The 13,188-nt window shown below is 40.7% G+C and overlaps 1 protein-coding gene across 1 annotated transcript in view; it reads left to right on the top strand.

Annotated features, from left to right (window-relative positions):
- Positions 1 to 13,188, top strand: part of IL5RA (interleukin 5 receptor subunit alpha) — a 52,867-nt gene that overhangs the window by 18,150 nt on the left and 21,529 nt on the right. The window contains exons 3-8 of the mRNA XM_067755775.1: positions 6,463 to 6,547; positions 8,072 to 8,217; positions 9,432 to 9,570; positions 10,253 to 10,406; positions 10,481 to 10,668; positions 12,743 to 12,888. Coding sequence (XP_067611876.1) covers positions 6,463 to 6,547; positions 8,072 to 8,217; positions 9,432 to 9,570; positions 10,253 to 10,406; positions 10,481 to 10,668; positions 12,743 to 12,888 — 858 coding nt within the window. The remainder of the gene's footprint in view (positions 1 to 6,462; positions 6,548 to 8,071; positions 8,218 to 9,431; positions 9,571 to 10,252; positions 10,407 to 10,480; positions 10,669 to 12,742; positions 12,889 to 13,188) is intronic.

The following is a 13,188-nucleotide window of genomic DNA, read 5'->3' as shown; positions in this document are numbered from 1 at the left end:
AGACAGAAGTGGAACAAAGGACAGGAAAACCCAACTAGGTTTACTTAAATTGAAGGTACTTAGGAGAGGACAGCTGAGGTGCTACACTGGGAACCGGGAGATGACAGAAAAGGGAAAGTCCCAGGGTGCGTGCAGACACAGCCACCGTCTCAATTTGTTCAGGGCGCGTCCAGGCTACCGACGCCAGCAACTGATGGCACCCGGAGACTCTTTCTCCCTCCTCTGCCCCCTGCCATGGCACACACCCATTTCCCTGAGGGCGCAGGACCTGCTAACATAGCAGAGAAGGGTTAATGCATCCCCAGAAAACTGAGAATTGCTGCTCAGCTTGTAGGGAATGGTGGATGCCCCGTTTTTCTGTCAAATCATGTGCCTGGTATTGCGTAAGTAACAGAGGTGCTATACATACCCTAGTTGACTGAAGCACATAAAGAAAACAGAAACGCAGGGCTGGAAAGTGCCCAGAGAAAACCTGATTACCTTGTCACCCAGAAGCAAACGTTCATTTCAACTCCTGAAGAGAACAAAGCATCTTGAAAGAGAATGAAAATGCAGATGAGACAGTTATCAGATAGTGGCTATCAGGACCAGAGAGATCCCTCACTTGGCAGCAGCTTAGTGCTTGGGAGTTTCGGTTAAGGCTCGTCCAGAACTGCCCGCTCACAAATGCTCCTGAATATTTGCTTAGAGTAGCCCTGCTGCCATCCCATCGTCAAGGAAACTGGCTGTGAGTTTTTAACCATTACAGCTGCGATGATGAAACAGTGAAGGAGATCCGTCTCTAAGTCAAAAAGTGCACCCAGAGATAAGGTTCATTTTCAATGCCCTGCGGCTGCTTCTGATGACATGGCACTGCACTTCTCAGTAAGTGGGGATCCAAGGCTGATTCATCTCCGAGTGAGCAAATGTCTCTTTCTCTCTAATAATACCCTGGGCTCCACCTCCTAATGATTTCATTACACGGTGGGGGCGGAGGGGGGATAGGAAAAGTGACAGAGAATGATTTATAAATATACGGCCAACTTTTAAATAAAGGGGAAAACAAAACCCCTTGAAACTCTATTACTAGCAGGGACAGAACTAATACTGGTGCTATGGACATGGCATCAGGCAGGTCATATAGACTCTGGGTGTAGCGTTCTATTCCTGTGTGTTGGCTAAGTAACTGAGGTGTGCAAATCCGTGCGAAGGTGAGTCACATTAAAATAACACCTACAGTTTTTGTTGATGTTTGTGTAAGAGGTTTGTTTCCCACCGTTGCAGATACTTTAGTGATTAAAATGAGAACATGCATTCTGCCAAGATTTCTGAGGGAATATGTGAATTTAGAAAATAGGGTACAGGATATAATAAAATAGCTCAATATTGTGAGGAAGTTTCAGTTAATTGAGAAAGCTACAAATTAAGAAACAACAACAACAAAGAAGGAGATGATTGCATTGCCTCTAACAGAAGGCATTCTGTTTTTTGTATCTTCAGGGGATTCTAGGATTTTCAAACAATTTTTTCAAAATCGTTTGATTTTATATAAAATGTACAAAAACTTGCTGAAATATCTCACTTGGTTTTATGTTCAGTAATTCAATTTTCACCCAAAGCAATGTAAACATATCTCCATGTATACAGAAGAAATGGATGGAATGAAGAAAAAAAGGAGGAGAAAGGAAGACAAAGAAAAATCTGAATCTCTTATTAATCTATTAGCCTAAAATTCATCAACACATGTAAAATGACTGCTTTTGTAGCCATATTGATTACTGTATTTGATACCCAATTTAATGAATTATCAGGCCGAAAACTCCATTACCTGGTGCAGCTTCTACTTCTTGTGAAAGGGTATGCCCTCTTTCATAGTTATTGAAAAATATGTTAATGTATGTAGCTATTTGTTCAAAGTTTGCATTTCAAACATAATAAAGTTTTGGAATGCAAATCAACTCATTTGTTTTCACTACTTGAAATGCTGCTTGGGGAAATTTTTAGGCAAGTTACCAAAAGTATCACACCTCCCCCAAAACAGACCAGGCTTGTTGTATGTTCCCAGCCTGCCGTGCTCTCATCTAACTTGTCCCTATACTAGGTTTTACCGTAAAGGGCTTGACATGTTAAGGGTTGTGTGTTAATTTGCCTTTACTCTTTATAGGACCAGGCATGTGCAGCACCTGCCCTGCACCTGACACTGTGCTAGGGGCTGATGGACGTGGTCCTGGCTTTCTGCTACTGAGTACAGTCGTGGGAAACAGGAGGACCGCAGGAGACAGCTAAGCCCAGGAAAGGGGGTGAGTCTGGGGAAGGGAACGCGTGGATGTGGGATGACAGTGCACCACGTGCAATTCGCTAGAAGACATCCAACCTCTCGGAGATTTGCAGCAAACTCCTTCTGCCAGCAGTTTCCAAATACTCAGGGTGGCAGCACCTTTTCTGCCTTGGCTAACAAGTGTTTATGGCTGTGGCAACAATCTGAATCCCTGAGTTACATTTTAGGACTATTTCAGAAAATTAATCAGAAGTTCCGTAGCAGGAAAAAAAAAAAAGTTGCCTGCCTTATATATGGCCCTTGTTACCCACTTGTATTTTTAGGAATGTGTAGATTTCTCATTTGGGGGTAAGGCAACATACCTAGCTACCTACCTAAACATGTCATTTGCATTTTACACCTTGGGTTATTTATTTATTCTTCATCCCCCAAGAGATAGGTTTTATTGCTGATTACACTGTACAGGAAAAAAAAGGAAAAAAGAAAAGACGTAAAAAGTAAACTCTACTTTTAAGGGCTTAACAGACCATGAATCCTCTCAGTTGCTTTTCAATTTCTGTTCACTGAGATTGAGTTTGAGTTCACTGTCACCACAGTTGACTCAAAAAGTTTCTTTAAAAGGGGTAAATTCAACTTTGGTTATAAAAAACAAATGTACCGGGGCAGCAAAATATGTGGGAAAGAGAGTGGGGAAAATATTGTCTGAACTTCAGTAGAATCTGACGAATTCTCAGGAACACTGGGGAAATTTGTTGCCAATTGTCAGGACTTCACCCAACTTTCTAGAAACACCTGTAGTGCAAGAGATGGTGCTCTGGTTTCCTCTAAATTTCAAAGAATATAACACCTACTAGAAGCCAGATTCTCAGAGAGCGCTCGAGAAATTTTAGATTGACTCAGTGAAATGTCACACGAACAGGTAGCCCATGGACTCTCTAAGACACTGAGTGTGTTTTTTTTTTTTTTCTTTTCTTTTTTTGGCTGCATTGGGTCTTCGTTGCTGCACGTGGGCTTTCTCTAGTTGTGGGGAGCAGGGCTACTCTTCTTTGTGGTGCGCGGGCTTCTCACTGCAGTAGCTTCTCTTGTTGTGGAGCACAGGCTCTAGGTGCGAGGGCTTCGGTAGTTGTGGCCCGCAGGCTCAGTAGTTGTGGCTCACAGGCTCAGTAGTTGTGGCTCATGGGCTCTAGAGCGCAGGCTCAGTAGTTGTGATGCACGGGCTTAGTTGCTCCACAGCACGTGGAATCTTCCCGGGCCAGGGCTCAAACCCGTGTCCCCTGCATTGGCAGGTAGATTCTTAACCCCTGCACCACCAGGGAAGCCTGAGCATACATTTCTGACAATCGTAAGTAGGAAACACATGGTTTTTTTTGTTTTTTTGCGGTACGCGGGGCTCTCACTGTTGTGGCCTCTCCCGTTGCGGAGCACAGGCTCCGGACGTGCAGGCTCAGCGGCCATGGCTCACAGGCGCAGCCGCTCTGCGGCATATGGGATCTTCCCAGACCAGGGCACGAACCCGTGTCCCCTGCATCGGCAGGCGGACTCTCAACCACTGTGCCACCAGGGAAGCCTGGAAACCCATGTTTGCTGCATTCTGCTGAATTTGGATCTTATTTTAACAATGTAACGGTTTTCTGCTGGATTTTAATTGGTAGCCATGAAAAGAGTGAATTGAACATGTCATTCTGATATATTTTTAAGGTAGCGAAATAGCCTATTGCACAATGAAATATTACCCAGTTGACATCTATATAGCAGTATATCTTTGGATTAAAGAGATGACCCCAAGAGATTCAAGCTGTTTTTCCAGTAAAGGTGATTGCTATGCCTGGAACCAGAAATATTAGGGCGACATGAGCAAAGGCTGAAGGTGTTTTCAGGGAAAAAGCAGAGCAAACAGAATTATAGAAAATACGGGATCAATTGTCAAAACTCCAGTAATACCCAGCCTTGTATGGAATTTATCTGGTCCACAAAAAATTGTCATTCTTGGTAAAATTTATACTCCCACTTGACTATCTCACGTTGCCTATAAGACAACCAGTTTTCGGTCAAAGTTATCATCCTGTTTAAGAGAAAATATCACAATAAGATGGGGAAAAATAGTGTATGACTGTTTTATGGCCAAAAAATTAATCATTGAAAAATTTTTGAATGATCAAATGAAAATTTGAAAAATAATTCTATATTCAACAGCTATAAAAGCAGAACACATAGCAAATTCTAGGGGAGACTGCTTGGTTGTGTAAAATTTTCAATTATCTCCCCACTGAGACATTCAATAGTTTATTACTTCAACAATTTAACTGCAAAGGATAGACATTTATTATTTTTACAAGTATGGTTATAACTTACTACTTACTCTGCCAGGCAGTAAAAGTCACTCAGGAATATCAATGTTACATTTTTTTCTGACCTAGAATTCTTCCTGTTAATGACGATTAGTGCAAAGTTAGAACATATGTGATATTATTTCCGTAAATGCTGACATTTCAAAGACATCAGCTTCTAAACTTGAAGAGGAAGCTATCTTTGTTGTTTGTTAACGATTTTTTATCTTTGCTTCTCAGGCTTAGTAAATTACTAATGCTTGCCTTTAATTCCTTAACATTCTCACTTATTGAAACCTTTAAAAATACAAGAATACTTGCTTTTATTGTCACTGTTGTTTTAAAAATTCTTTTTCTACATGGTGTGAAATCATCAGAGAGAAAGAAACAGGATTATTTTTATCAAAAGCGGCATAACTCTGATTAGTAATACTTAAGTTTGTTTAAAAAAGGAGTTAAATGCTTTGTATGCTGTTTGTTTTCTATGTTGCGACATTTTACTAATTTCATTAGCAAGTTGAACAGTGATAACAGTAAGTTAAGTTGTAAAAGTGAAGAAAGCGTGGTTTTTGTACTTCCTGAACGTATCCATTTAGCCAAGTTCTATCTTCTGTGGTTCTACCAGAATTATGTTTGGAAAACACCAAACCATTTAAATAAATCTTTAGATTGAAAATCATGTCATTTAAATTAGTACAGAACAAAGGTTTTATGGTTGGAAGATATGAGATTGGGTCTACGTTCCATGATTTACCAGACACGTGATTTTTGGCAAATTATTTAACTTGTTAGACACCTTTTCCCCCTTGTAAACTGGATAATAACCACACACCATTTCACTGGTGGGGAGGTGTGGGAGGTAGCTCATGAGAGAGAACAGGAAGAAATGCTTTGTAAAAGCGAGGGCAGCACACAGCAGGTGGAATGTTACTTTTGTTCTTTAAGTTCATATGAAAAATGCCTTTCGAAATTTTTGGAGGAAACACTCAAGATTTCTAATCTACAGTTCCCAACAAGAGATCCTCCATTCTTTTCTTTCACATGTAAAAAAAAAGTTGCTGAAATGACCTAACCACTTTTTCAGATGGCCACACTTGAGTTATGCTAACTTTTCTACTCGAGATTCCTTTTCATTGTCTGCTTATTTCAAATAAATAGAAATATTGTTTTTATCTTCTCCAGGCCTATTAACTACGTCTTCATTTTCTTTTATAGCCTGTTCCTTTCTGGCTTCATCAAAAAATTCAGCCTCTTCACAGTTCAAAGTACCACACACATTCTAGGTTTGTGATACAAATTTTCTCTTTCCCACATTAAAATTGTTTTAGATTTAAGTTTCTTGTCATGTTGGCTCATATTTAAATACTTATTAATGAAACTGGCAATGGTATTTACTTTCAATTTGATTAACTCTGCCTAGAACTTTTACTGTTCAAAGATCTGCTCTGGTCTCCCGCTGAATAGCAATCCTCTCTTATTTTCTTTCTTCTCTTCCGGCTTCGCATGGCTGTGTGCAAGGCCACCAGAGATGCCTGTGCTCACTTGTGTGTGTGTCAAGAACTCTAGTTCATCCTTTAGGACTCAATTCAGAAGTCCCTTTGCTCCTACTGTGCCCCATAAACATCTTTATGGGAGCAGCTTTTAGACTGGAATTACAATTATCGAGTTACACTTCATTCTGCCTCTCAGATTACGGATCCACACTGGCAAGACAAAGCCCAAGATTTCTTCATATTGGTATTTCTAACACGTAACAGAAAGGTCATAAATGTTCGTTAAATGGCAAAATGACTACATTTTTCTTTAGAAATGAGCTGCCAGTTTTTCTTTAAAATGGCAACAGGTGGCAATTTGGATTTTTGTCTCTGTTTTCTGTAGGATGTCATCATCATGGCACCTGCATCACTGATTCTTTTGGGGGCCACAGTGATACTGCAAGTAGACTTACTTCCTGATAAAAAATGTAAGCACCGTCTATTAAATTCAATAATATTTCTTTTTCTGAGAAAAAGTACATTACAAAAAGGATAGCATTATTTTCTCCTAAATAATAATTAATTAGGAAATTATGATTTTTTAAAAAGGGATGGAACATGTATTCTTATCAGAATACAAACTCTTTAAACATGCTCTATTTTAAGAAAGCAACGTCGGCTGAAATGCACATTTTACGCTGCAGTTTACCCACACTTCATATTCCAAGTGTGGGTAAACGGGCACTCAGAATAAAGCTGCAGCTGATGGCCGTATTTGAAACGTCTTCCCAGGCAAGGGAATGGTTCCAAGTCCTCACAACCAAAGAATAAGAAGCTTCCAGTAGGTTTGCTTCAGAAACTTGTTCATCAATGGGTTTAAAGAAAAGAAGAACTGCCACGTGGTTCCCCCATCAGCACTGTCTAAGAAACCTTGCTATGGCCATGACAATGTTCTGTACCTGCACTGTCCAGTGATAAGTGACTATTGAGCACTTGAAATATGGCTCATGCAATGAAGACAATGAACATTTGATTTTATTTAAATAAAATAGCCACATGTGGCCACTGGCTACCGTAATGGGCAGTGCAGTACAGACAGAGCCTCAGAATACTGTATGGCAGGTGTGGAAGCAGAGTCAGGGAAGGCTACTGAATATTAAAGGTCAGTGGAAACATCCTCACATGTAGTAAAGGAGGTTTCATAATTGTACAATATTGTAATTTTAGCAAAAATTATAAAGTTGTATAAACATATGCCCAAGAAAAAAGATAATGAATGTATCACATGTTAATGTCACTCTCGGTGATAGAAGCGTGGGTAAATTTTTCTTTTCTTTTTTGAGCATTTGTGCTTTCCAAGGTTTCTAAAAAGAACAGGCATTGGTTTTGTAATTTAAATGAAACCTTTTATTTTGTGAAAGCTTTTATTTTCAAGGCAGCATTAGAGAGCAGTTCATTAACGGGGAGAAGAGAACACTTTTCTTTCTATAAATGCCTATTTGAGTAATTTTGCTCACAAGTTTTTTTGACCTTCAATCATAATAAGAAATAAATCCTTTTAACATCATGAACCAGTACACATGCAAATATGTGAGTACACTTATAATAGAAACAAGAGGTTCGTGAAACAGTACTTCTTATATATTTGATGCACCTGGTATTTTCTATTCTATTTTCTTCCATGTCATTAAACACATTGCTACCCACAAACTAATACATTACTGCAGTCCATTAATGGATAATGACCCTTTGAAAATTATGCTTGTACTGAGTAATGATATAGTAAAATATTCAGATTTCAATAAAATACCTGTAGATGTTATAGGTAAATACCTGGGCAAAGTAAAAAGAAAATGAGCTAAAAACATTTCTAAGGAAACTTTTCCCAATATTATTTCAGTGTTATACATTCTGATAGCCATAATAAAATACTATACTACACAAAAAAATACTTAACTTTAAAATGCTATGTAAAATTAAACATTCTGTGGCTTTTTTCTTTTGATCTACAGTTTTACTTCTCCCACCTGTCAATTTCACCATTAAAGCTATCAATTTAGCTCAAGTTCTTTTACGCTGGGAACCAAATACTGATCAAGAACAAAGAAATGTCCAGCTAGGGTATCACGTGAAAATAAATGCTCCACAAGAAGAAGATGTAAGTGTTTATTCTGATGGCAATCCTTATTTAAATTTTAACTTTGGGGCTTCCCTGGTGGCACAGTGGTGGAGAGTCCGCCTGCCGATGCAGGGGACACGGGTTCGTGCCCTGGTCTGGGAGGATCCCGCATGCCGCGGAGCGGCTGGGCCCGTGAGCCATGACCACTGGGCCTGCGCGTCCAGAGCCTGTGCTCCGCAGAGGGAGAGGCCACAGCGGTGAGAGGCCCACATACCGCAAAAAAAAAAAAAAAAAAAAAAAAAAAAAAAATTTTTAACTTTGACTGCATTTTCCTTATCAAAGAAATTTTAACTAAAAAAAAAAGAAAACCACTAAAGGGCTTTTTGTTATATTCCCAGTAGAGCAATGTCTCTATTGAAATGACTGAGAACCAGTGCCACACCTGCATTAAACAGCAGCTCGGAACATTTTAACTTTGGGACAATTCTTCCACTTAAAAATCAAGTTTAGTAACTTCTGAGGTAAAATGGTTCAGATATTGGTTTTATATAATTTCCTCTAAAATAGCCAAAAGAACAGAAGAGAAAAGCCAAATAAAAGAGGAGGAGGGCAGGGTACCTAATCGAAGAGGCCAAGTTCGAATCTCAGTTCGGCCATTTCCTGCCTTTAGAATCGTGGACCAGTCACTTAACCTCTCAGAGCCCCAACTTCACTGCAGGCATATATTAAAGCACCAGGTACCTAGCAGATGCTCAATAAAATTAAACAAATTAAATTCCAGTCAATATGGAATTCTAGAGAATTTTCCGTCAAAAGTTACCTCTGGGGAGGAGACTGGAACTAGAGATGGTAGTCAAAGGAAACTGGAGCCTTCATTGTAACATTTTGTTTGTTTTTATAAGAAGCATTTATTCAGGTATCCTTGAAGAATTAATTTTTGTATTTGTATTATGTATTTTTGAAACATGTACACATCTCGAATTGGGTAATTTATTTATTCATTTTTAAAACCACTTTATTTTGATATAACTGACCTGTAAAAAGCTGCACCTATTTAATGTCTACAACTTGATGAGTTTAGGGATAAGGACATAACCTTGAAGCAGTGGGTTTAATTTTTTCTAGCAAAACGATTTCATTGCATTGTGTTTACGTGCCATTTTAAAAGTGGAAGAAAACGCCTAGTTGATTAAAATAGTTCTCTCAAGGCCACTTCCCCTTTGCATACCGTGACTTGTGGGTCTTATTTTTAGTACGAAACCAGGAACACCGAGAGCAGACGCGTAACCATCCTTCATAAAGGCTTTTCAGCAAGTGTGCAGACGGTCCCATGGAAGGACCGCTCCCTCCAGCCAAGCAGCTGGGTTTCCGCGGAACTTAGAGCCCCACCAGGTAAGGCAGGCCTCTAAGAGCCCAGTTTTATATTTCAGGCTTTGTAAACATAGGAAAGTCAGAAAACAAACACCTCAGTTTTCTCTTCTTTTGTCAGTCACCAGTTCCTGCCCGGTATCCTTTTACCTCATCAACATCCTCACCAAAGACCATGATCACTTCTCAGTGTCATAACCCAGCCAACGCTGGCTGGCACGTCCCTGCCAGCATTGCGGATGTTTCTCCTCCCCAGCTCAAAAGACAGAGGGTCATAAACTAAATCTGGGCCAATCAGGTCTCTCATAATTGGGTTCCAGGACATCTTTCCAACCACCCGCTATGTGATTCCTGCGCTCTTCTCAGATGGATTTACAGCCATGACGCCTACACACTAGCACAGTCCTGCCTCGGAGCCCTCGCTTTCCTGGGCTCACCTGCTTTTCTGAATCCTTCCTATACTTCATAGCCCAAATCAAATCATACCTGCTCTGTGAAGCCCTTTTTGATGTCCCCAATCACTACCCTTTCTAAAGAAACAATCAGAAGCTGTCATGGCAATGTCTTGCTCTTTTTTTTTTTTTTAAATCTTTATTGGAGGAGAGTTAATTTACACTGTTGTGTTACTTTCCGGTGTACAGCAAAGTGAATCAGTTATACATATACATACATCCACTCTTTCTAAAAAAATTTTTTGACCATCTAGGGTCTCCTGGAACCTCAATTGTGAATTTAACTTGCACCACGAACACCAAGGCAAATAATTACACACACTTATGGCCGTACCAAGTTTCTCTTCACTGCACCTGGCTTGTTGGCAAGGATGCCCCTGAGGATACGCAGTATTTTCTCTACTATAGGTTAGTATCTGTTTTCACTTTCGCGAGTGGGTTGATTCCGCCAGCCTTAAAAACTTATGAGTGTTCCAATTCAGGTATGGCTCTTGGACTGAAGAATGCCAAGAATACAGCAAAGACACCTTGCAGAGAAATATCGCCTGCTGGTTTCCCAGGACTTTTATCAATAGCAAAGGGCGCGACTCACTTGCAGTGTATGTTAACGGCTCAAGCGAGGAAGCTGTGATCAAGCCTTTTGATGAGCTCTTTGCCCTTCATGCCATTGGTAAGATGGGCTTGACTCAAAGCCAAAATAACCGAATCGCAGAATCTCAGCACTGGGAGGGGTTATAAGGATCACCTGGTTTAGCTACTTGTCTGATGCTAAGTGACCATCTGCCCGCTGCTTAAGAACCAGTGTCAAGGTTTCTCAGCCTCCGCGCTCCTGATATATTTGGCGAAAGAACTCTGGGTGTGGCCTGTCCTATGCCTTACCAGGTGTTCAGTAGCAGCCCTGGTCTCCACCTACTAGATGCCAGTAGCACCTCCTCCCCCGCAAATTGTGACAATAAAAATGTCCCCTAGGGGATAAAATCTCCCCTCGTTGAGAATCACCGCTCCAGGGAAAGTAAACTCACTGCTGGAAGAACCCCATATCGTCTCGCAGCAGCTCTGGCTGGTTTGGTAATATTTCTGCCCATGGGTCCTGTGATGGGCTGGTGCCACCCCCAAGCAGGTCTGATTCTTTTCCCCACAAGATGGTACCTCAGCTATCCAAAGGCAGCCAGGTTTCCCATCCTGAGGTCCCTCTTCCCCGGGCTACCGACCCCCAATTTCTCATGTACTCTTCTATGATCCTCTACCCTTCTGGACTTTCTCCTCTGGGTGTTCTTGAGTTAGAGTGTCCCCCTTACCATGTGGTTCTCAGATCTAAGCCTATTATTTAAGCTTTCACGTGCTCAGTTCTCAAAACTGAAGACCTTCTCCTTCATCCTAGATACTTGTATTAAGGCAGCTCATCAGGAGCCTCTCACATAACATTTCTGGTTCTGAACGTTCAAGGTTTCAGTGGTGGCCTCTGCTTAGTAGCGTGGGCTGTGGAGCCAGGCTGCCTGGACTTGGGTCCTGGCTCCTCCACTGACTTGCTAAGTGACCTTAGACAAGCTGGTCATTTCTCTGGGCCTCAGTCTTTTTATCTGAAATATGGGGAGAAATCAATACTTCCTACAAGGTCTTTGTGACAATTAAGTATGTTGATAATTATAAAGTGCTTAGAAGAGTGCCTGGCCTAAGTATCCATTAAGTACGCAAAATGTGATTGTTTAAAGGACGTGGTTTGGCATGGGACATCTCTATCTGTTTCTATCATCTATATGTGTATCAAATGGAGTATAACTTTGTTTAAAGAATCACAGCACTTGCTAAAGAGATTACAGAATTCTCTTCGATAGAGTATTACTTAGATGACCTAAAAATATCACTTTCATGAAAACAGGTGATAAAAAATGCTGAGGGGGACCTGAGAAACAGTGATATTAAGACACCAATGGACACAGCCTGGGACAGACCATGGGCATTTTCTTGTGTGATATTCATTTTATTGAGACCAATTTCTCAGATTACTAAAAGAAATAAATGCTCTTTTGATGAAAAATGTTCTGGCTTAGGGGATGGTAGGCTCTGGAGCCAGTGGGCCCCATTCTTAGCTCGTCCCTATGACTCAGTAACTGTGAGATCTAAGTCACATAACTTAAGACAAGGACACTCAGAGATAATTTCTATCCACATCAAGTGGCCATAAAACAATCATGTGAGATCTCAGGGGAAAGAACTGTGGAGTTATTTGTAAAGACAAGTTTAGCCCAATCCGTTCTTTTTCTGTAAGAGAAAACTAAATCCTCACAACAAACCAAAACAAGATACACAAAACAAAATGAAATAAAAACTGAGGCCCAGGAAGAGGAAATAATCGGTCCAGCCACACACCTGCTTCACAGAGCAGGGCTTAGTGGAGGCTCCAGGGCATTTTCTCTCCAGGATCAGGTTTGTCCTCAGATCCATCCAACCCGAGAAGTAAAAATGGATGGTGGGCTGGGTCTTGCAGTAAGCTGAAGGAAAAGGCATTTAACCATTCGATGCCCTTTGAAGTAGGAATCCCTGAGGTTTACGGGAGAGATCTCTCCTTTAGCACCACAAGACGGGAGTCAGATGTGAGCCGCTGGAGTCCTGTGGCTTGCAGGTTCGTAGATTAAATCCTGGCGTACAGTACTCGAGAAGACACAGCTTAGAGATGCCTTGGGAAATGTGGGTGGATTAGATTTACCAGCCGTGATCACTGACCTCTCGGTTCTTTAACCTAGATCGAGTAAATCCTCCAGCAAAAGTCACAGCAGAGATTGAAGGAACCTGTCTCTCTATCCAATGGGAGAAACCAGTTTCTGCTTTTCCGGTCCATTGCTTTGATTACGAAGTGAAAATTTACAACAGAAGGAAAGGGTATTTTCAGGTAATGCTTCAGCTCATTCTGATATTCGATGATAGAGTTCTTTTAGAGACATTTAAAAAATTATTGTCAGTGACTGCACTGGTTACCCCTTGGAACCCCATCTACCTGGGTTTTATGAAAATAAATCAAACCTTACTGGCTTTTTGTCTTGAAAGGATCTATTACTTTTGGTTGAAAATAATGCAATGGATCAGATAAAAGTTCATTAGCACCACTGTTGGTGAAATGGTGCAGCTGCTACGGAAAGCAGTACGGGGATTTCTCAAAAATCAAAAATAGAATTATCATATGACCCAACCT

The sequence above is a fragment of the Pseudorca crassidens genome, chromosome 10 (genome assembly GCF_039906515.1).
Source record: "Pseudorca crassidens isolate mPseCra1 chromosome 10, mPseCra1.hap1, whole genome shotgun sequence".
In the NCBI taxonomy this organism is placed as follows: domain Eukaryota; kingdom Metazoa; phylum Chordata; class Mammalia; order Artiodactyla; family Delphinidae; genus Pseudorca; species Pseudorca crassidens.
This window is presented reverse-complemented; position numbering and strand designations above follow the sequence as displayed.